The 25341-nt window shown below is 38.7% G+C and overlaps 1 protein-coding gene across 3 annotated transcripts in view; it reads right to left on the bottom strand.

The window, feature by feature from the left end:
- MDFIC (MyoD family inhibitor domain containing) overlaps positions 1-24998 on the bottom strand; it is an 89092-nt gene extending 64094 nt beyond the window's left edge. The window contains exons 1-3 of one of the 3 annotated variants that reach the window (XM_023639549.2): positions 24904-24998; positions 23683-23869; positions 4680-4802 (exon numbers count right to left, since the gene is read on the bottom strand). In XM_023639549.2, coding sequence (XP_023495317.1) covers positions 4680-4802; positions 23683-23869; positions 24904-24981 — 388 coding nt within the window. In that variant the 5' untranslated portion in view covers positions 24982-24998. Of the gene's footprint in view, positions 1-4679; positions 4803-23682; positions 23870-24145; positions 24287-24903 lie in introns of those variants that run through there. The other 2 variants (XM_023639550.2, XM_023639551.2) reach the window with 2 other exon arrangements.
- Between the last annotated feature and the right edge of the window lie 343 nt (positions 24999-25341).

Genomic DNA, 25341 nt, shown 5'->3' with positions numbered 1-25341 from the left:
GTGCTCTTTCCTTACCATCAAAGTAAGAAATGTTCTAAGTATATAAATAGTACACCTAAGTATCTGCCTTTCTTTCAGTATTGTACACAGAGGAGGCATTCCCTAACGTGATGAAATGGTATTCATTAAGGGGTGATCAGCGGTGAGTTGGCAAAGGCTAGGAAAAGAAATAATAGAGTTTCTAATAACAGAGCCTGTTAATGTTGAGAGGAAACTCAGAGGAGGCCAAGAGGAAGGTTTCAGGCAGTAGGGTAAGGGAAAAAGGACGATGCATCAGCTCCATAAAGAAGAGGCAAGCGTAAATTAGAGAAAGATGGCTTGCATTCTACTACCAAGTAAGGGCTTACTATTATGAGAGCTAAAAACTCTTCAAAGTGAATAAATGGGTTAAACAGAATGGGGATTACCATTTAAGTAGAGCATTCTAACTTTGCTTCAGATCATGGGAATTCTACAAAATCACAAAGGAGAAAATTAGCTGAACAAAACAGTTTAATTTAAAGGGAAATTTATTTCAGAAGAGAAGCTAAGAAAAATTTCTGGAGTTAAGTAATGACATTTAGAATTAGGAGACGTTTATGTAAAAGCAACATCCAAGGATAAAGTTAAGTAATAAGAATTTTCAGAAAGACCTAGAAAAATCTGAGCTAGAGGCACTTTAGAAAAAGAACAAAGAAACGTAAGCTCTCTCTCTATAGGAAATAACTAGGATAGTAGAATTTGACCTAAATTAAAGGAAAATATTACACAACACCTATGAGTATAAGCACAGGAATGCACACACACAAACACACACACATACACTCACTCCTTCCTACCTTATAAATCCCCCCAAAGACTGAGATCAAAATGTTACTTCTGTTCCTCTTCTAGTCTAATTAAAACATGAAATGTTGCCTCTTTCCTGTTATCAGTTTATGCACATTATGGGTTAAATAGAAAAGTTAATATTAATTGAGTGTGTCACTTCACTGCAACATTTATTTAACTAAGTCAGAGAAATAGCGATTATTAAAACAAGGCACAGCTCCAAATTATACACTGTACCATATATGCTAATCTGAGGGGAAAAGACAGTCTTAAACAGTGTTCCCATAAAAAGATGCTCTTATAAACTCTAAAATTTAAGCCCCATTCCAGAAATTAAATTATACACCAAAATATTTTCTCAGAATATAAAAGCCTTTTAAACTGTAAAAAGGATAAAAATTCATTAAGTGAAAAAATAAAATTTTCCAATTATAAAATTTCCTCACAAACCTCTATTATGTTTTAATTCTTCACTGATTTAATTTGGATTTTTTTTTTTTATCTTGAGTGGTTGGAATCATCTTTTTAATTTAAATTTCCTATGAAAGAGCATCACAATGCACATTCCCTGACCAGATTGTGTGTGGCCTATTTATTCAAAATGTTTGATTCCATATGGATTTCTTCTCTCTTATTTATAACTTCCAGAAAAGATTCTCTCTAATAAGTTAGCAACTCAAGGGCAACCAATTTGAAATCTAGACCCTGGGAGCACAGTATCTTAGGTCTGCCACCTGCAATGTTTTCTACAAGGACCAGCGAAGGCACACAAAGCCCAAACTTCCGTGTGCAGCATAAACCAAGTGTGAGCCACAAGTGGGTGGTCCACTGAGGTCAGGGTTAAAGTTCACAGAATAATTTGGAAATTATTCTCAGCTTGGATCTCATTTATGAGCCTGAGAATACACCCTTTAATTAGAATACAATTTCCAAAGCAGCCACTCCCTTGACTTTCCAGAGCTCAGTTATTCTCAGAAAAGTAAAAACAGCCTCATCACACTGACAGCTAACAGGCCCCTATAAATTATGCCTTAAATGTCCGACCAAGGCGGCAGCAGGCATCCGGGACAATGGAGACGTTAGCTGCCAGACCTCACAAACCACTCTCAAGAACAGACAGAGAAAAAGAAGTCACATTAAACAGAGCAACTCTCCTTCACTTCTTGCTTATGCAGCTAAGCTGTCCCATGGAAGCTTGGAAAAAAGAGTGGGTTGTGCGTTTGAAAATGTTCCCACACCCCAGCCAGCCTCATTTTTCTGATGATCCCTCCATCCAGCCAACTTCACACTACAGTGGGAACACTAAAATCAGTTCCATGAGACCCAGCTGTCCACCTCTTCCACGGTGCTCAGGGAGCCACACAGGACTTCTGGAAAGGGAGCCAGCCCAGCCCTGACTCACTGCAGATGCTCCCCTCCTCCCCCATGCAGCTCTGAGCCAGAGCCTTCTTTCCAGGGCCTATTGTTATTACGAAAGATTTACTGGGCCCCAAAAATGTGCTGGATGCTGAAGTAAGAGGAAAACACGCATCTCCTTAACTGTGGGGTTAAGAGAGACAGACATTAAATTATGCGGAGATGGTCAATGACGCTATGTCGAGCAAGCAGCTTTGTAGAGTTTAGACTCTGGGAGTTGGAAAAGCAGCAGCTATCACAATATCAAACTTTCAAATGCTATCCAGACATGAGTCGGGTTTAAGATGACATAAGATGTTCCATTTCGGCAAATCCAGAGATCAAATTTTCTGTAGACCCAACAAAGTCGTCTTGTCTAGAAAAGTGACCAGGAAAACAACAAAAATATAGTTTTTGAAATTTGTAATCATAATTCAGAGTCTAATGTCACCCACAAATATTTGGAAATTCTAGCCAGCTTATTTTCAGGCAGGAGCGGCATTACCGTCTTTGCCATTATCTTTTGTATATCCCTTCATCTGTCAGTTTTCCAAGCAGCCCTCTTAGAGGGGGCCATAAATCTCTCTCTCTCTGCATTCCTTTAGTGCACATTAGTAGGAAATTAGACAGTTGTTCCCCAGTGCTCCAGTGTCCCATGGTACAGGCTACATCATTATCTCAATAAAGAAACTATTTCATGAAATTTACAGTATTTGTATCACTGTCTACTTAAACATTATAGACAACAGAGTAGTTAATTTTAAATCCATTACCTTTAATAGCATGAATTCTGTGACTAAAATGAGCTTCACCAAATAGCACAAAAAAATTTTTAACACATTAACATGACTCTCCATAGCCTTCCACAACAGTACTTGTATTTTTGGGTTTTATTCTATGAGTTCTTAATCACATTCTCCTAGTGTGGACTTTGAGAAGAAAGATTAGGGAAATAAATCAATTAAATGAAATACACACACTTAAAATTCAGTGACTATGAAAAAAAAAATAAGACAACAATCATGTTCCCCAAAAGGTAGAGGTAAAATTGTCTCTAAGACCTCTTCTAGCTATCACTAACTCTCTGATTGTCAGAAAATCACAAATCAAATATGCCATTATCTCACAAAACCCTAAGTTTCACAACAGCAGAGTCGATATTTGGATAGACGACAACCAACGTTTACTTGAAATAATGTTTATTTGATTCTTTGGGAGAAGCTATATAAATCTTGCTCCTCACTAATTTCTGGGTCTCATTTCCTTCCTATTCCCTTCTTGATGACAAAAGTATAAAAAACCAAATGGTTCTAAAATTAAACTAAAACACACTCACTCTTAGAGCTTTTGTTTGATAACTTGAAATTTCCTTCAGTGGTGTGTTTATTGTTATTTGTTTTTTTTTCTACTAAGCTGGTTTCATCTTCCTTTTTTTTTTCTGCTAAGCTGGTTTCTTCTTCCTTTTTTTTCTGCTTTATTCTGTGTGGTTTTCAGTTAGGGACAGATACTGGGCATTCTAGAGAGGAAAGGAAATGTTCCAAGATTCAAAGTGTAACATGTTAACACAAGAAAGGGTCTATATTATGAAGTTGTCTAAATGAAAGAACTGAATTAAAAAAATAAAATAAAACACCACTTGATAACCAGAAAGGAATTCTTCTCCTCTATCCACTCTGGACAACTGAAAATGAGACATTTCGTGGTTACCACGAACGAGAATTTCAAAAGATTTATTCCTGTGCTCTTCCAGGTGTGGCATGGCAGTGATCTTTATACTTACACGTTAACTACAGAGAATAATTCATTATATGCCAAATTCATCTTGATCCCACCGGGGGGGACTCAGGGTTCAGAAAGTAAGCTCCAGGTCTAGAGGAGAACCTGACACAGAATAGACATTCTGAATAGCACCCAAAAGATTCTGGTATTTCTAGGCACTCCCAGAGCAAAATAAAGTAAAAATATACCAAACGCTTTTGTATATATTCTACAGAGCAATTTCAGGAAGAGGAAGAGAATTAAAAAAACCAAGCAGTGATAAAAATGTTAATTGTAAAAAACGTTTGGAATCACATGGCTAGAAGAACAGGAATCACATTGGCATTACCAAAGTATGACTCACCGTCCTTTAGTGCTGTCTTTGTCTTTTTACATCTACCTTCCACGTATACTCAGAGTTGTCTCACTTCCACTTAGTTGCTCCTCAAGAAGGAATTAAGTTTTGTCTAAATCTCTCTGAAAATCAAGTCTAAAATGTACTGCTCATTTCTCCCTTTCCAAAGAAAGGATGAAAGCTGACAGTATTATTTATATCCTAGTTTTAGCCCTATATTTTCAAATACTCATAAAAACACTGTTGATTTATAGATTTCCAGCATAATTATACGGGACAATTAACTAAGAGCATATTAACTAGGAGCATATTATCATAGTCATATCCCCAAATCATTCCAACTTTCTCTAAAAATACTTACTTCTGATGAGTTCGTCATCTGAACAATTTCCCCAAATGGACTGGTCTTGCATTTCTCCATGTGTGAGGCGGCTATTGGTAGCTTGAGTTATATCTCTTTCAGTATTTTCTTTGTCAGATTTTTCTGAATAAGAAAAATTATACATTTATTATCATTAAATGTTATATATTTTTCTCTATTTTTTTCATTTTATAGATTTTCTTCTAAATGCTTCTTCGTCTACCATAATTTAAGAAAATGGGAACGGTACCCCTATTGACTGTTGCATATGCTATTGATTCGATAACAGATATTTATTGAGCACCTATGTGCCCAGTATCAAAGAAACAGATGTTTACAGTAAAAATAACCTGTTAAGATTATTGTAAACAAATCATCATAACACAGCAAGTGATCTGCCATGATAGAAAAATGTGGAGAGGTTACATCAAGGATGAAAGTGAGTCCATACATATAGAGAGTGGGCTGACACAAAAAAGCATCAAAGGAGAAGAAATCCCAATGAGTGGTGGAGATGAGAGTCAGGCTGTAATTGAATGAGGAATGATTCAGAAGCGAGAAGGTATAGAAAGCAAGTATAGGGTTCGCTCAGTAGAAACTTAGGAAAGAGTCAAGGATTGTTTTAGGCATTCTCAAAGAGGGAGGGCGTTTAGGATGAGATTTATACGTGGGTTTATGGGTTCTGAGGGGGAAGGACAGTAAGTAAGGAAAAGTAACATCTTACTGGGAACATAACTCAAGCAAAAAGCAAATTCTAACACAAGATAAAATGCATGCTATGAGAGGTCCAGAGCACTAAAGAGGTTCAAAGGAAGAAAAAGAAACTCATCAGGATTCAGAGCTCAAGAAAGGCACTATAGGAAAAGGTGTATGTTGGATGGTCTTTAAAAGATTAGCAGGAGATCTAAAAGTAGAGATGGAAGGAAGCCCATTTGAGGTAGAAGAACAGCATGGGCAAACTCCAAAGGCAGACACTCCAAAGGTTTCAACTCTCTGGATTACGAAGTATTGTACAGGGGGCATTAGGAGATGAAACTGTAAAGGTTTGATTAGGATGGATATTTGAATGCCAAGGTGAGAAGTCTGGACCTAATTTAAAAGCAAGATAAATAAGTCAAGGTAGCCATTGAAGCTTTATGAATTGCCTAATTAGAGCCACGCATTAGGAAGATTAATAAATTTGTGGACAACAGTGGGTCTCAATCCTGACTGCACTTTAACTCACTTGGGAGGCTTTTTCAAAAACAAATTCCAATGGGGCCTGCCAGGTGGCGCGGTGGTTAAGTTTGCACATTCTGCTTCGGTGGCCCGGGGTTCGCCAGTTTGGATCCCACGTGCGGACCTATGCACTGCTTGTCAAGCCATGCTGTGGCAGGCGTCCCACATATAAAGTAGAAGAAGATGGGCACGGATGTTAGCTTAGGGCCAGTCTTCCTCAGCAAAAAGAGGATTGGTGGCAGATGTTAGCTCAGGGCTAATCTACCTCAAAAAAATAAATAAATAAATAAAACTAAATAAAAAACATATTCCTGGGTCCCACCACCAAAGATTCTATTTCAATTTGGGAGAGCGGCACTTAGGTGATTCTACTGCACTTCAATCCTGAGAACCAGTGGAGTATGGATCCATCTAAGAGGGAGGACAGAGTAAGAGAAACTAAAAGGGAGGCTTAGTGTGGTCCAGGTGGAAATTGATGACAGTTTAATCAACTGGATACAAGATGAGAAAGGGGGAAAATGGGAGAAAATAACTAGAGGTTTGCACAGATAATCAGGGAAGATGGGATTGAAGATGACTGATTTCTCTTCATTTGCATTTGACTAAGAAAACCTGGAGACGGGGAGAATAATTTATTAATCTAAAAAAAATATCTATTTGTACATAGTAGATATTTAGGCATTGCTCTAGGCAGTGGAGATACAATGAATTATGAGATGCAGCCCAGGCTTTCATGGAGTTTACAGACTGGTGGATTAGTCTAGTCTTGGACATTTAAATTTGCAAGTCACAGAGTTATAGCCAGAAGCAGTCATCTTCCTAAATTTAACTGCTGACGCCAAAGGAATGAGTATATTAAAAGAAGAGTGCCAAGAGCGTTCTGTACAATTAGAAAGGAGTCAGACAAGGAAGAGAAGCTGGATGATGTCAAGCCATGGAAGCAAGGAAAGGAAAGAGATTCAAACAGAAGTTGTTAGTCAACTGTGTTAACATTTCCAGTGGAAGGGAAAAGTTTCTGCACATGCAAAAATTTCTCATGTACCACCAGGATTTCACAACAACTGAAAAGTTCTGCCATAAAACGCATTTCAACACATGAAAATTGATGGACACCACTTAGGGCTAAGTCCAGAGGCTAAGATCTCTGAAAAAAATAGTCTCCAACACTAAGTATTTTTAGTATCAAAACCATATTCAGATAGCAGTAAAATATAAACTACAAGCAGGCTAAACCAACATCTTCTAGATTTATGTAACACTTATTCAGCATTATCATAGAGAAAATGTAATCTTCCTGAGATGTGTTAGTTTCAATTAAAAATCTTTACTTTTTTAAACAACTCCAGAAATCTTTCCACTGCTACAGTCAACTCAAGGCCTTTCTGAGATCATCGACAGAAGAGATTTTTATACAAACTCACTGGTACACATGAACTCTGTCAGCAGCAGTCCTACATACTTGCTGCTACTGTTATGTAGCTGACTGCCGCCAGGTGTCATGCTAGTAGGCTTGATTCAATTAGTAACTTTAATTGAAGCTGAATGAAATTAATTATATAATTTTGAGCTGTTCAAGTTTAATTCCATTAAAATTAATTCATGAAACCAGGGCATTATGAAGCATTGCTGACTAAAAGAAAATAGGTATGAATAAAGCCTCTAGACACACTTGACTCACATTTGAATCATGTCCAATATTTGAGTGCTAAACACAGACCCTCTCAACTCTCCATTGAATAAATGAAAATGTCACGTGGTCCATACGCACACGGATTTAGAAGTGACCCACTAGTAAGAGGAAAATAAAGTTCTTTCTGCTCTAAATATTTATTAAGGGACAGTTTATTATTTTTTTTCTTTAAGTTTCCTTATCTATGGAATTCTAGAATTAGATGATTCCCCAGCGTCCTTCTGAAGTTAAAGAAGAATAGAAAAACATCATTCTCTGTCTAAATATATTCAAGAAATAATAAATACTATGTAATTACTATTAAGCCACAATCATCAGACTAGCCAAATTTGCCTCTTTTGAAAACTAAATGTCTTGGCTCACAAGCTAGTCTCTGGCTTTTGCTATGATACATAGCACCCAGCCCAAAGTGAGGCTCAGAAAAGGTTCCAAGTATAAAAGTTAAATCGACTTTTGCCAATTCTCCACTTCTAAAAACAAAACTTCTGTGACCACTTGACTGTTCTATGACTTTCTAATGCATGTACATTATTTTATTAACATCTCTTTAATATTTAAGGGAATACCTAAATGGCAGCCTCATAAATGGTGCCCAGTTACATCTAACATTGAAGAAGGGCACTGAGAGTGTGTAAGATTTAATCAATAGACAATTGTAAGATGGGCACCATAATGTCCAGCCACAGAACCAACCTCACTACAACTTTCAATAGATGGGGTCAGCCACTACTCATTAAAATGACAAAATAGCAGATTTCTGTTATCAATGTAGGTTTGCTGTGTCACTTCTGAATTACAGAAGCAGAGACCACAGTCCTGGTTTAATCACTTCCTTTCTAGGTTTATGAAGGTTTGCAGTTGCAATTCAACTATTATGTGGGCCCGAAAGACATATCCTATACACAATCAAGTAAATTTCAATGATGTATAAAATCAGTTTATATACATTTCTCCAAGATTTCCATATGTACATCCAACAAGCACTCCTCCCCAACTTAGCATTTTCTCTTAAAAGGGGCCCTTCATCATCTCAATGATGCTGTTCTTCTAAGCCAATGGTTCTCTACTGCAGAGCTCTTTAAATGTAAAGATGCACCAGTCCCAACCTTAGAGGGCTCAATTCAGGTGGTGTGTGTGGGACGGTATTTGTCATCAGCATATACGGCTAGGTTTGAGGGGCAGTGTTCTAAGTAAGCTCTTCTGTACTACACAATTTAGACAAAACCTAGAAGAGTCTATCAAATATTGAGATACAGACCTTGCTTCTCATCACGTTGTCCAGTATTCCAATAATCAGAAAATATAATTTTATCTAACTGCTAATTAATATAGAGGTATTTAGTTCTGTCTCCATGTCAGAACAACTATGAGAACACAAAACCTGAATTATATATAATACTAAGTGGTTCTACTATATATATATAATATATAAGAAATATTAGAGATTAAAATAAAAATTGAAGACACTTTAAAAATAGCACGAGACCAAAGTCATATACCACTAGCATCTGCTTTCAAAAGGCTAGCTCCCAAGTATTCCAGTGTGCCTACCCGGAGCATAGAAGTGCAGAAGAATCTTTGGACGAGTAAGAAAAAAGCTCAGTCTCTGACAACAAGTCCTCCAGCTGGAGAGACCAAACATACACACGAAACAATGAACTACAAAGCAGAAGGCAATGACAACTGCCCTGGGTCATAATTCTGCCTCAAAGACTGACCAGCTGTGTGACTTGAGCTGGATGGTTGCAGAGACTTTTCTGGCTCTAAAATTCTGTAAGTCTGACTCTGTACAAGGGCTAAACAATAAAGCCAAACTTCATACACACACTGAGGGGTGTTTAGAGTGGAGTAGAGGAAATCATAGAAAAGCTTTTGTAAGGCATCAGATTTGAGTTCATTCTCAAAGAAAGTGATGAGCATGAATTAAGCAAAAGAATCAAAGGGAAAATATAAGAGCTCTAAGTGATCAATCTAAATACATTATATTCTCTTCAGAAATGACCATCTACCTTACAGGATCAATATTCTTAATTTTTCAAATATTTTTCTATTTTTCTAAAGAAGGGAATGAACGGTGAGAAGCAAATTCTCTCCAATCTCAATCTCAATTATTCCTGCTGAAGGAGAATGAGAAAGATTCAGGTAAACAGAATTTCCGCTTAATTTAAAATTCTATAATATTTTACTTAGTTGTCCAAATTTAAAATTTAAAATTTTATCCAAATTTAAACCTTTGAGAGTTTTACTTGTTTCAGAGAGATGGGGAATAAAATAATTGAATGGTGATCAACAAGAGAAAAATCTAAGAGTATTAAAAACAAGTAAATTGGGTAATAATATATGTAAAGTATGATATATTCCATTTAACAGCACTCAGCTGGGATGTGGTTGTTAAATAAGTAAAAATAAAAAATTAAATACTTCCTTTTTGTTGAAATAATTAATGAATTTTTGAAATTACAGTATTAGCAATTTTCAAAGGACTTCAATATATAATATTTACTTCATCTTCAGAACTATCAACAATTTAGTAAGGAAGAAAATGCTAGCTCAATTTTACTGATGGGAATACAGAGTGAGTCTGAGACACAGATATTCAGTTGGAAGTAGGATGTTCAAATTCAAAGTTGGAAAGGATCTTGCAGCTCAGTTAATTTCACATTCCACCCTGTGTAGAAAACCCCACTGCAATACTCAGACCTTCCCCAAAATTCCAAGGAATGGTACATCTCATAAAGAAATTCTATGCTTGATTCATTAGTAAGTTATTCAGTCTGATTCATTAGTAAGTTATTCTTTATTTTGAACATAAATCTTCCGTCAGGTAATCTGTAACCAGTCCTAGGTCTTGCCATTGTAGGTAGAAATAGTAAGCTTAAATTTTTCTATAAGACAAGAGTTCAAACTATTAAAAAGGATATTCCTTCCATCATTTGTAGTCAAGCAAATATATTCTCTCAATCGCTAAATTCTTTAGCAAATAATAACAGAAGAATCTAATGATGTTGCATGAGGATGAAATGAGTTTGTCAAAGTTACCAATGAACTTCTAAACGTATAAAGTTCTCTACATGCCACTGTTTTCCAAGAAATAGGGACAATATTGTCATCTAAAAGTATAGATATCTGACTCCTTCCTGATGAATAAAAAGACTCTCAATAGGTTCTCGGGGACAGAAATACTATTCCTACATTGCGCTTTGCACTAGAGAAATGACTAAGAGAACAGGATCTGAAATCAGAGTGCCTGGGTCCACTAAAAATGTGAATCCTGGGCAAGTTAATTAATCTTTGTCAGATTCTTCATCTTTAAAATGAGAATAGCAACAGTACCTACCTCATAAAGGAGATGTGGAAATAAATGGAATCATGCCTAGAACTAGGTTCCGTGCCTAAAAACCTGCTATAAACTTATCATAGGGAGGCTGTTAAGGGCAGTGTCTATTCAATAATCCCTATGTGAAAGACCATGCAAGAAAGCTGTTTCTAGACTGAGTATAAGGAAAGCTTTTCTGAGAAGATGTACGTTATTTTTTTCTTATGGACAATGAAAATCATATTAAAGAAAATGTTTTCTTTTTGACTCAAATTTACAGACAAAACTGAATAAGTGGATTTGACCCTACAGTCTTTATCTGTACATTTTGATTTTCCCCCCAGGTTTGGAACTCCTAGACTACCTATATTTTCCATTATTCTGTTTTAATCATTTTTAAAAATATACTTTTATAAGCTACCTCAAATATTCTGCTGCACTAGGCAGAAGAATGTGTAAATGCCCAAACTAACCACCAAATACATTTTCTACTCATCCATATTTTATTTGCTTACTTCATGAAAGACTAATATAAATAATGGTACTTAGCAGATTATCTTATAAAATCTCATAAAACTTAATCAGTGTAAAATATACCTATTTCTTATAGAAAGGAGTATAAGTAGCTTTCTTTGTGCTCAGTTTTGGGACTTTTGCTTGTTAGATCTCACCTACTTAAATTAAATATTTGATGATGGTTTTTCTGGCAGATCATTTATAATCTACATAGTATGTATATTCTTACCACTATGCAATCTATATTCATACCTCCTTTATCTGTAAACAAAACGGATTTAAGCAATTTCATTCTTACTCTTCCACTTTAAATACCAGCATTATTTCAGATGACCTAAGTATATGCTGGTTTATGAAATCTCAAGTAATCTGAGACTAAAATCTCCGGGAAAAGCAAAAACTCTCGGTCTGTATTTCCCAGAGGCTCAGAACAATGTGGAAATCTACAAATGCTTCCCAAATGTAACCTTTAAAAATCCAAAGATAAGGCAGCTTTCAGGAAGACCGGAGGCTCTGGAATTTTACTCCTTCACTGATCCAAAAAAAAAAATTTCTCAAGCCTAATGACCTTTAAGAAACATTGCAAAACTTACCTGCCTTGCCTAACATTCTAAAACGGATTAAAACCTCATTGTTCAAAAAAGCATGTTAAGATAATCAAAGCATTTTTAACAGATGAATGAACATATGCATAAAATTTCATAATTTTATAAATACAAGAAAGTTATTATATAATCACAGATATACTATAAATGTTTGCTGAATAAATTAAATGCTTAAATCAATTTAAACAACCAATTGTTACTACCAATATTTGGAAAAATAATAAGACTTCTGAGCAAAATCTAAAATGCATTCCTTCAAAGGGCTTCTTGGGTATTTAGAAGCTTATGGTGTGTTTAGATTCAAAGGAATGAAAAAAAAAATGACTGACAACTAGTGTACAAGTCGGGAGTGAGTAGAGAAGAGTGAGTTATACACACAGCAACTTGGAAAATAATTGAAATGCAATTGAATATGGATATGCAAATGAATAGGTACAAAATGCAGCAATAGTTCAAATAATATCTCAAATCAGGGCTCTAAATAAGTGAGGAGAAAGTCGAAATTAGGCACATTTCACTTCACTTCAAAACATGTAGTAGGCAGATTAGATGACAGCAAGCTGATATGGGTATCAGAACACATTATCTCAGTCATCTCAATCTCCTGTACTTTTCCATCTAAAGTTCTTTATGCTAAAAATATAGTTTCAGGATGACTGACCCTAAGACATAGGAAACTCCTGCCTCCTCAAATTCTACAGGTTCAACTGTATTCTTTCTACCAACAAGCCGAACATTCCTTGGCTCATAGAGGTCCCTTAGGCCAACCTGATAACATGAATTCAGATGAAAACATTCACCACCCAACATCTCAAGAATATGCCAAGAAGAGCAGGCATGAATACCTTCAGGGACAGGGAAACAGCCTCAGAAGACAGTTTACTCCAGTTTGGGACTGCTTAATTATTCAAAGACTTCCATCACAACTGTCTGAAACCCACTTCCCTTTAGTTTTCACTAATTCATCATATTTTGCTCTTTGCAATCAACAAAGTCTGATCTTCCCTCCGTGTGACAGTCTCGTATTAGAAAATATCTCATGTTCTTCTGTCTTTATCATCTCTGTGCTAACGCCCTCACTTCATTCAGTGGTTTTTCAGAGCCTTCACATTCTATTCACTCATAGTGCACAAGAGACTTCTTGCTCTTCTCTAGAAAGCTATCATGAAAGAGCTTGTCTGACTGATTGCTGAAATCCAGAGACGCCGTATCTATAGCAGTTCCCTTACTTAGCAGTTGATTAGCTCTATTACAAAAGGAATTGAGGACTCCACCATCTTCTCCTCTTTTAAAATGGCAATATACACCATTTGTAATCTTTTAGCATGATCACTGTTATAAGTGCCACAGTTTTAAAAACTTTCCTGTTATCTCTGTTATATCAAGTGATTTCATTAAGAACACTCTTTCCCAAGCTCTCTGGTTAAGGAATAAATCCATATTGGGCACTATAACAAGAATGCAGGTCAATGGAAATGAAAAGTGAACCAAAGGGGATTCTTTAACCTATAAAGTCATTTCAAAGCTGTGATTTGAGTCTGATCTTGAAGTAAATAAGTGAGAGAGGATGGAGAAAAGCATTTCAAATAGTAGTGAGGCCACAAATAAGATAGTGATATGAGAATGAGAAGTATATTGAAATTGATTTCTTGGACTTCAGAATGATTAGAAGTTAGGGGATGTGTCCTCTCTGATAATTCTCCTGAAGGCTAAAACCAGGAGCCTCTCATCTAATTCACTAACCCAGCCTCTTGCCTTCTGGACCATCTCTTTGGGAGACTGCTTTCTTTGGATTCTCATTTAAGACCATCAAACCATTCTGGCTCTACAATCGTTGCAATCGCATTAAGTTTCACAGTTTGAGTCATCGCCCGGAGAATAATGTGTAAATCCATTACCCTACCTTTGACCCCTGTCCTGACCTATAGATTTGAAGTTTCAACTCTAAATAGATCTTTAGCAACTCAAACTCAACATTTCCTAAAATTCATCACCATTTTGCATCTATCTCCACCTGTTTTTCAACTGTGGTCCATATCTTGGTGAATGGTACTTACAGAAACATTTTTCAACTCTCTATTTTCCCGTTATTTCCTCTGCTTGAACATAATCAATTACCAGAAACTGTTAGTTACAACTTCCCAATTTCTCTCAAATCTACATTTTCTTTTCCACGCCCACTACCAGTGCCTCCAATCTTTTTCTTCTCTAACCAGACACACTTTCCTAACACAAAGTCTAAGTTTCTCCTTAGCTCAAGTAAGAATTAAATTCACTTTGCATATTGATGAAAAACGGATATAGTTATTTTAACATTGTGCCTATTTTAATGTTGTAAACTCCTACACCTTTCCCACTCTCCCTAAGTTCATCTCGTAACTCAGTGAGAAATGAAGAGTAAAACCTCTCAGAAAAATCTTACTAAAGATCCTGTGTGTTTCTTGGGTGATGGAAGAAATAAGAGTAGAGTAGGTCTACATTCATAGAGATCCAAAGGATCAAGGGCTGATGTGCCATGAAAAATAGTAGAAGGACTACACTTTGGAGTAGAAAAAGAGAGGAGAGGAACCTGGTTCCTTTGTACTCTGCCACCTGCTTTCAGAGGGCCTGTCACCTGCTCAACCACAAGTTGCCTTATTTTTAGTGCTCAACTCTGCATAATCCAAACCAAAAAGATCTACAAGCTGTGGATTCTTCAGCTGGGGTCACTAGCAGCCGAATCCAGACAAACTCAACTTCTTCTTGCCATCCTGAGATTCTCCCTCAACCTCTAAATTTGTATGCCCCAGAACTTACCACTCAGCTGGCAACGGGCCATGAACTAATCTGTCACATGGTTCTTGCTGTAATCTTGAATTCACATTTAAACAAGGGATTACAATTTAATTTGGCACACATTTATATCTCATCCTCTCTCTCACTCAGTTTACAAATTCCTTGTGGGCAAAACTACGTATTATACATTTTTAATCTTCACACGACTTTGTACATAGTAGGCACACAACAAGTATTTGTTGGCAGGTTTCCTCTTCCAATGTCTCAATAACAAAATATATGTGCTAGTATGAAAATTAATTTCAGACTTTATTCCTGAAACTACAAAAAAATCACGAATAAAAGCACATGTATATGAATCATCTTCAGATCATGTGGGTGTGAATCTGAAAACAGAAGTAGACTGCAAGTAGAAACCACAAACGAAATTAATGTTAAAATAACTCCTTTCATAGTTCCTTCTTAGTGAACCCTAAATGCTTAGAATTACAATCTATAAAATATAGCTCGATTTCAAAATTTATGGTTAAAAACCTCCTTCAGGATATGTAATGTAAAAAGAAGATATGAAAAGTTTAAGTAACTTCAGTAAAGTGTTAATGGCAAGAGGGGGAAGATGGGGAAGAAAGAGAGAGATGAAGAAAGAGACAGGGAAAGAAAGAGAAGGAAACAGAGAGAGAAGGAAGCATCCAAAATACTGGTGCACAAACACACGACTGATTAACAGAGGAAGGCTGCAGCATCTTCAACCTGCTCCAATGAACCACCAAAGTTAAACTATCCAAACATCCAGAATCTAGCCAGTGCAGAATCAGTCTTTCCTTAAAAAAAAACTGAACAAAGACTTTTAGAAATAGAAACATAAAAATCACATCCCCTGCCTCTAACAGGAGAATAATTACATTATCTCGGAAAGACAATTTGGTTGGATTGTTTCCCTCTTTTGTTTGTTGTTGTTCTTCTAACTAATTTTCCATTTTCAAATGGAATAATTTCAGATTGTGTCAATTTATGTTTATTTTCCTAAAATCTTTTATTACAAAAATATAATGCTGGTAAAATAAATTGCACACTGTTATTAGACCTTTCCATGAAGTCACCTCAACAAGATCCAGGAAATAAAGTTCAAAGAAACAGGAAAGGCCCTTCCACACCCAAAAATTCCACAGCTTCTCCAGTAGCACAGTTAAGGTCACTCAAATATATATTCAGCTGTGTGCCACATAACGTTTCAGTCAACGACAGTGGTCCCATAAGGTTAGCACCATATAGCCCAGGTGTGTGGTGGGCTACACCATGTAGGGTGGTGTAAGTACACTCTAAGACATTCACACAATTATGGAATCGCCTAATGATGCATTTCTCAGAACGCATCCCCATCATTAAGTGATGCACTACTGTATTAAAAATCCTTGTATGTGAACTGACCAAACAAAGCCAACAGGCATGATTCTTGCTGGCGAGAAATCTTAGCCTGCCAATTGCACTTCTGGTCTCTCTGGCTCCCCACACAGCCTGGAACACAAGATCTTCCCACACATGGGTGATCCTCCTCCCTCATGCCCCCAACTGCTTCCACCCTGCCAACCTCCAACCCTATGCTAATTCCAAAAGTCCATTCGATCTGCTTCTGTTCCCAAGCTCCCATATGCTCCTTGCTGAGAAAGGCAATCAACCAGGCTGACCGTGTCCACTAAAACTTCATGCCATTCATTCTTTGTTAAGCCCTCAGTGTTACATGCAGCCCTTTTGTTTGCCCCAGATTGACTCCCTCTTGAATTCTTCATTCTTCCAAATCTTTTCCACACTTCTCAAATTTCTTGACTCATTCTAACCCGCCTTGCTCCCCGCAGATGTTACCATCTACTTTGCTGAGAATATCTAGGCCTTCAATAATCTCTTTTTCACATCAAATTTTCTCTAGATTATCACTCATCCTTTTCTCTCATTCTCATCTCAAAGGGGAACATTCCCAACTTTCCTAAGACTGGTCTCTTCATCCCATTCCTTCCCAGAATTTCACTCTTTCAAACATCCAGTGTACCACTGCTCCACCCAATGCCCTTTCATCTTCCATCTCTCTCTACCCCCTTCCTGCTTTCTTTCATTGTGTGCGGTGAGCATGCTCAAAACCCACCCATCAAAAAGAAGCTCTCTACGTGTTTTGTTTCTCCCTTAACAAACCACGACTCTTCTCATCTTCCATGACCACTAAACATCTAACACTTCTGTGACCAATGCTTATGGACTCTTTTTCTGTATTCTTTTCCTTCTCCTCCCTAATGTGTGGTCATTCCCCCAATCTGGTCCTCAGTCTTCTCTCTCTCTCTCATGCCCATCCATCATCTTCCTCAGTCTGTGAGCCTGACTCTCACCACTGACCTAGTTACAAATTCTCTTTTTCAGTGGCCGACTGGCTATCATGGCTGGAGATAAGTTCCACAGAACCAGCAGGATCAAAAGAAGACTCAACAGCTCCTCCTGTGTTTCTACTTAGGCTAAAAAGCAAACTCATGGATGACCTTAAATTTCTACCTTTCCATCATCTCCCATATTAAATATTTTACCCAACCATATCAATTCAATTCAACAAAATCTGGACACTGTCCTTGGTTTTAAGAGATTCAAAGATGAATAAGTAAAAATCAATGCCTTCAATGGGCTCTTACAGCTAGGCAAAGCTCTATCTGACTTGTACTATTGTTCTTAAATCTATTTTCTCAATTCTACTCCCACCAGTGCTATCCAATCTTTAGTCAGGCTATTGTAATAGACTCCTGGATAATCACTTACCCCTCCCTCCAAAATCATCCTTTGAACTGCCAGCAGATTTATTTTCCTAAAAATGCCAATCTGGCCCTGTTCTTCCTCTTCTCAAGAACTTTCAATAGCTTACCACTGGCTACAGAAAGGATATACAAGCTCCTCAGCAGGAGAATCAGGGACATCCTCAAAATAACTTTCTCTGCTCCCTCATACAGCCCATACAACCGTCTTAGTGAGGCACTCAACATTCTGTAATAATCTTCTTCAAGCCTTGCTTTCCTCCACTGAGATGAGTTCTATCACCATGCTTCTTGGTCCAACTCCAATCAAAAGTTTTCCTTGAGGTTTTCCCAAATGCCCCGGCTGGAGATGCTTTCTCTCTCCCATGTTCTGCCATCACACTTTCTTTGTGCCTCTATTATAGCACCTGTCAGCCTACCTTGCATTATAGGTAAGTATAAATGTATGTGTTTCCCCCAACATCCTACAAGCCCCAGATTTCATTCATCAGTCTACTTCTCTCTGTACTTGTAAAATAACAAGGCTCAATATATATATATATGCAGGATTGAACATTTATAGAGCATCCAAGCAAGGGAGGAACAATGTGAAGAGAAACAAAAAGGCTATAGCAGAGATGAAAATCAACAATAAAATTAAACCTCTATACCAGTGCCCTGAATTACAAACACAGACATATAAATGCTTTCCCTATTCCCATCCTCCATCCTGACCCCGAAACTCTTCCTTTTCATCACCATTTGCTGCCCTCACACTTGTTCTGGATAGTAATCAAGCCCTTCATGTACCAAATTGCTTATTCCAAATATGTATTAGGGCTACTTCAAGGTCGGCAGTGCTGCCCGCCTAACTCAAGATTTTGTCCCATCATCTATTTCCTTAACATGCCCACCGCCAGCTCAGCTCCTACCACGCTAGCTCTTAGAAGGTCTTCACAGTTCCCAGCTCAAACAGTTCAACCTCTCCTAGTGCTGTCTTAAATTTATAGACGTATCTTTAACCACTTGCTTCCTCCCTCATTCTTAGTTTTTCCCAGTTACATCCTTCTCTTACTCCTTTGATTTTTTTTCTTAGCAAAAGGAAATGAATGTGCCTAGTTGATAAGCCCTGCACTTCTATAGCTAAACTTATAAAATGAAGAATTGAGAATCTAAGTTCTAAGTTGCTTGACAATGTCCCCAAATCCTCTTCCAAGGCTAGACAAGTCTCCTTCTAGTTTCCTCATGAAGGCTGTCCTTTCTCAAACACCTGTATTCAAAAGTGTTTCAAACCAGTTTCGATTCAACTTAATTTTGTTCTTGGTTATTTATTTTTGGCTGCCGGAATTATAATAGCACGTTCTCTATGATTTATCCTTGTAAATATATGAAATTTAATAAAGTTTAATTCCAACAATTTTCTAAGACTTATTATAGAACTAAATATAATTTGTCACTCTGTTCCTATGAGAAAGGATAATCCAAGTTCCAAAAACCCAACTTACAAATGAACAAAACTCATGTGCAAATTTGGGGCTTTTTTCCTTATTATTCCACAATGCTGGGATCTCCAAAGAACAGTGTGGGGCAGTAGGACCAGAATATCCACTGAGGTGGTGGAAGAAAGTTACTTTTATCTCATCCTTTGAAATTTTTATTTATATATTTCTTGTCTAAGGTTCACAATGTATTTGTATTCCAGTACATAAAATTTTGAAAAGAAATTTTTTGAGAATGAATATTCAGGTCTATTTTTATGAAATGAAGTATACGATAAAAATTTTGGAGAGCACCTTTAAGACAGTATGCATGGAGTGATATGATTTAAAGTTTGGCACTCGAAAAAGGGACTTTTTTAAAGCTTCCTACTAAAACAAAAGAAAGCATTTTTAAAAATCTATCAATGTAACATGTCTTTCTACAGATAAAAGCCTCTAAAACAATGATTCTCAACTAGAGATAAAGAGCGCCTGGAGCTTGTTAAAAATGCAGATTCTTGAGTCTTATACCCTGAGATTCTGATTCTTCCGGTCTGGAGAGGAGCCAAAATGCCAGTTGCCTGGAGAGATTAGGAGAGGTCTCAACAGTACTGACATTCTGGGCCAGAGAATCCTTCGTTGTGAGGGGCTGTCCTGTCTTGGGCATTGTAAGATGTTTAGCATTACCCTGGTGGCTGGCCTCTACCCACTAGACGTCAGGAGCACCCAGCCCACTCCCTGTTATGACCACCAAACGTGTCTCCACATGTTGCCAAGTGTCTCCTGGAGGGCGCAATCATCCCCGATTGAGAACCAGAGATAGCAGCCGTCCAAAGATGACACACTTTGAGAAATGGCATCCTTAATCAAAAGGATAAAACAATATGCTAAAAGTAAAAGAACATGGATATTACAAGCATACATTATAGAAATTGAAATAAACAGGCTTCCCATATAGGAAATCTGATTAGTCACTATAAACTCCTGACAACTCAGCTAAGCTTCTAAGTCAAAGCTCTTCTTATGTAATTTCAACTTGGAGATTTTCTCCCTCGTTTCTATTTTAAATTATTTTTAATTAACTTCACTGGCATTTTGCATCCTGCTATGAAAAGTCCGCCTAATAGTCTCAGAGGACTCTCCCCAGAGAGAAGAGTGCATTAAATCACACATTATCACATTAAAGTATATTCTAGCACTTAACAGTCCAACAGTCTAAGTCTTGGCAAATACAATGGCGGCTGGGGGTGGGGTGGGGGGAGGAGAGGCAGGGACACAGGCTCAAGTGATTCACAGTATCCAAAGCCTATTATCTTCAATTATCCATCCGTAGGAAAAAGTTGTACTGATTCTCTGCTTCAATCACATTTATCACAATGACATGTATTTTACAATTTGTGCTTTCACCCTGATTTCTCCTGACTGTGTATGAGACCTTGGGCAAGTCACTTAAATTCTTTGGATGTCCTTTCTAAAAACTAAGCCAGTTGGACTAAATTTTCTAAAGATCCTTTTAGTTACAAGTTGCAAATTTATAAATGAAGCATTTAGCTAAAAGGCTCTTTCAACTATATGGATTCTCGTAACTGCTGCACAAAAAAGCGAATACCTACATTTGCAGTGTTGACAACAGAATGAATTTTAAGATGCTTAATCCAAAAAACTGAAAAATGACAATTAGATGAACCATGTATACAACCATTCTCTCTCAAAAGCAAACTAAGTTTGGCTCAAATTGTCCTTCACCTGTTAAGACACAAACAGGTACTTTGCATGAGAAGATAAATCAAATCAATCTTTCAGAAGTTAGTCATAAATCGGGGAACTGTTTTAAATTGCATGTTTACTTTCTATTTTCAATAACAGAGATCACAAATCAGCTGCTTAGAGGCCATTTCCAGCCTGCAGGTGTGGTTGTTTTGTTTGGCCTGGACAAGAATTATATTTAATTAGTTGCCAACTTTTAAAAGGGGAGAGATGATACATAAAAATACATATTTCCAGTATCTCTTGAAATACTGGAAGATATTAGCCCAAATGGCAACAATGAGCTGGAACTGAGCAGGCCTGCCTTCCGGCCCATGAGCTTCCAGCAGCCCACCACCCCCACTGCTCTTCATCTTCTGATACCCATCCTGGCTCCCTCTTACAGCCTGGAGCACAAGAACTTATGTCCTTGCTCTGTAACAACTTTCAAAATACATAGAGAAGATTTTTAATGCTTTTAAAGGAATAGAATTTTGCTGGCAGAATCACAGCAAAAGGGTAGAAGTTTTAAAGAAACAGAGCTATGCACTCAATAAGGAAAACCTTTGTAACTGAATGCTGATAAGCAGAATGCGCTACACTGGAGGTTTCTAACTAATCACCTAAAAGAATGTGGAAAGGAATTCTAGAGTTGATGGGGAGTTCAGACTCGAGACCCCCTACAATGACTTTCAACTTGAACGTTCTATGCCTTTGGTTAGCAGTATAGATAGCTCATTACAACATAGTAATCTATGCATAGGGTACATCATACGTCTTCATGGACATGCATATATACACACACACATACATATTTAACTTTGTTTGCAGGGGAAGACTTGACCTTCTCCTTCCTCTTCATAAAAAGGTATTTTCTGTTAACTTTCATAAAATATTCCATTTTTCTCACTGATTTTAATATATAAAATTTTTAAATTGTTTCAATTAACTAGGCAGCCACATCTTACCAGAGAACTATTCTGAAAAGATGACAAAGAATCCAAGGACAGAAGGAAAAGGATAAAAGAACTCAAGGAAGAAGCTTAAGAGTAAAGCAAAGCTTCTTCACTAATGTCTTTACCAAGAAAACCAACCCAACCATGAGCAGCTACCTCTTGAAGCCTTTCCCCCACCCACTCACTCCAAAAGTTGTTTTCTTTCAATAAACCTTATGAAATCTGCCTGTTTGAGACATAGTATTTTAACAAGATTCAATGGATTTTCTTTTTTAAAAAACCAACTTTATATTACACTTACAATTAAATTGATGCCTATTTAAAGGATGTTGTGAGTCAAAGTTAAACTAATAAAAATGCAATATGTAACTATGTTGCTAAGGCTAAGCCAATTTTCAGGTAAAACAGAACCCAAGAGTTTACACACTATTAACAGGTGTGTTGTATGCAGTCAACATTCCACTTCAGACCATTCTGGATGCCCGCTTCTTAAAGTCAGATCATGTGATACCCTACAGCACCCCATCTGCACAGGTGCATTAAGTAGCACTGTAAGTTCTTCCAGTTGACTTTAAAAATGCATATTATTAAAGTTGGAAATTGTAGACATCAACTATTTCCAAATCAATCGTTTTTCTAATGCGTTTGATGTTGATTTTTGACATAAGCATTGTTTAACAATAGTGATTAGCTCAAGTGCGAACATAAAGAGCCCATCGATGAGCGATATGATTACTGAGGGCAGGCCTAACTACAGGAAAATGATTGTGTTGCCAATCCAGTGTGCAGAACAGGGGCAGCTTCTGGGAAAACATATGTTTTACATTCTAGCTCTGATTTTCTGATTTTCTCTGTTTAGAAAAAAATGACTCACTGTTTAGGAGCAAAACACAACGATAAACATAATTCAATTTAACAGCCCTGAATGCCAGAACATTTTAATTTAGCCATGGATGTTTTCTGCTTTTACCTATTGTGGGTTCAACATTGACTATTTCTTTTGCACTTCCTGCTGCCTAAAAAAAAAAAAGAATCCCAAGATACTCACTACAGTATTGTTAAAGGGGAAAAAAGGCTATCAGATATGCTTAAAATCAAGAGTATAAAGTAGGTTTTTGAGCCCAGGAAAATTATTTCGTTTATATCAATGTGAGAACTCTAAATCAGAATGGCCCCTAGAGGAAAAGGCATCAGAAGAGGAAGGCCCTTGCTCTCTGTCACCAGTGAAAACCTGAAGTAGGTGACCTTCAAGAGAAGAAAGATACGATCTTTCTTCTGTTATGTTCTGTTATGGAAGTTTCTCAGAAACAAGAGTATTTTCTTTACAGGCTGTATGTGTTTACACTTTGGAAGAATACAAAGGAGCTAATTCATTCTTGGAAAGTGTTTCTTTTAAAGCATGTTTATTTCAAAACAAAACAGTTATTGTAAACGAATGAATCAGCCATTCCAAAGCAACTGGTCATAGAAACCTGGATTATCAACCAAGTTAGTTGCAGAGTAGCCCACGACAAACAGAAAGATGAACCGAGAGCGCACGCTTGTTCAGAGAGCAGCGGCAGTCCTGGAGCTGGTGAAGACACAAGAACTGAAGAGACGTCGGGGACAAGGGCTTTAGATCCCGCACCTTGGAGTCTTAGGCCCCGAAATGCACAGACTTAAGAAAAGCAATCCTGTCATCCTGTTTCTCGGCAGCCAAAGGAAGGGGGAGTGGAGGGACCAGCGGATCCCGCCCTCTTATCCGGTTGTTGATCTAGGGTAGGAATCCTGGAGAACTTGCTCGAGTAAAGCTAACTATGCAGAAGTTCACTACTACAAGGTAGGAATCTGTTCTCACGACACCAGATTCCCCAACGCCACCCCAATCAGTAAATGTGTGAACAAATTCTACAATGCAACAATGACAAAGAAGCTTGCAACTTGCAAGCACGCACTCACCCTGGCCCGGGCTGCCCCGCCGGCCGCCGCCCGCCTCGGCCGCGCGCTGCGGCCCCGCGGGCCCGGGAGCCAGGGCTTCGCCGGTGCCGGACATGGGCCGCTCCACCGCGCTGCCGCCTAGCTCGCCGCCCTGCGGGGCGGACGCAGGAAGGGCTGTGAGGTGTTGGGTGCAGGGAACTGACTGCTTCTGGCGGAAAAAAAAAAGTGTTTTCAGAGAAGAGCACACCACCCCTGCGGGACATTCCCTCCCCCTCCGCTTCCCTCCCCCAAACCCCACCCCGGGGAAGTTTTGATTTGAAACCAGAGAGGAAATCTGTTACCCAGCAAGTTGACAGCAGCACAGTCCCGGGGTCGGAGAGGGGCACTGAAGAGGGAGGAGGCGGGAAAGGGAGATTGGATTTGGGAGAAGCTCGGGGTGGGGATAAGACCCCTCCTCTTCCCAGCCGGGGAGACCACCACCTACCTCGGCATCCCCCCAACTCGCTCAAAGCCCCTTCCTCCTCCTCTTCCGCCCCGGAAAGTTAGCGAGCCTCCGGCAGCAGTCGGATCGCGCCCCGGTGGCCTGACGGCGGCGGCCGCCCCTGGGCGTCCCTGCCCGCCTCCCTCGGCGACACCGCAGTGGCCGCAATTGCGGCAGCCGCTCCGCCGGCTGCGCGCTCTCCGCCCCCTCTTTCCAGCCGGCTCAGTCCGGCCAGCTCTCCTCCAAGGGGGACTTTTCCTCCTCTGCCTCTCTTGCCCCCTCCGCCACTCCTACACTCCTGAAACACTTCTCCCTCTGTTGCTTCTTTTCATCACATCCGGATCAGGAGGCCTCGAACTCTTGGCGGGCGGCCCGAGGCTGGGGGCGGCGACCCGGCTCCACCGCGAGCTCCCTCACGCCCCGAGCTGTCTGGGTCAGGAGGCCAAAGCCCGACGGGGCTGGCGCAGGCCGGAGGGGGCCCTCCCGGGGCTGGCACAGAGGAGAGAGGTGGCTGGCCCTTGGCTGGCCGACAGTGCCCCCGACCAGAGAGTCACTGCATCCCCTCTCCCAACTCCTCTTCCCGGTGCTGCCCCAGACCAACTGAAATTCTGGGAATGCCCAGAGAAAAGTAGAAACCTCTAGGGTGGACAACGCAAAAGAAAAAATTACAAAAATATCAAGCTTTCCTGGTGGGATAGAGAATGGGTGGTTTTGAAACCTTGACCCCTAGCTGAGGGTTTAATCTCTGAAATTAAAATTACCTTTATTCTGTTTTTCAGTTCTTCGTTTATTTTGGTCAGACAGGATCCTGGTTCTGGTAAAACCAGTTGCAGTTGCATCAAACCACTAGAGGCATCCAGGCAGGCAAGTCTGACACCCTTGAGGATTGCCTGGCCCAGGGCGCCAAGCCCCGCCTAGCCCAGCCTATGGCAGGCTGAATGCCTGGAACTATGGCTTCTGTGGTGAGATGAACTTGTGGCCAGAAGTAGAAAGCTGATCACCTCTCCGTTTATAAAGGAGACATTCTGATGGTAGCCTAATCTGATGAGCCAAGAATAACAAGTATAAGGTAATTTGCAGATATAAAGTACTTTAGTAATACATTCGGATCACTTTTGCTCTCTGTTTCATCATGAGCGGAACGCAGAATTCCTTTGTAGAAAGCTAGAACAAACTCATTCTTTGAATCTTTAGGACAA

The sequence above is a fragment of the Equus caballus genome, chromosome 4 (genome assembly GCF_041296265.1).
Source record: "Equus caballus isolate H_3958 breed thoroughbred chromosome 4, TB-T2T, whole genome shotgun sequence".
Classification (NCBI taxonomy): domain Eukaryota; kingdom Metazoa; phylum Chordata; class Mammalia; order Perissodactyla; family Equidae; genus Equus; species Equus caballus.
This window is presented reverse-complemented; position numbering and strand designations above follow the sequence as displayed.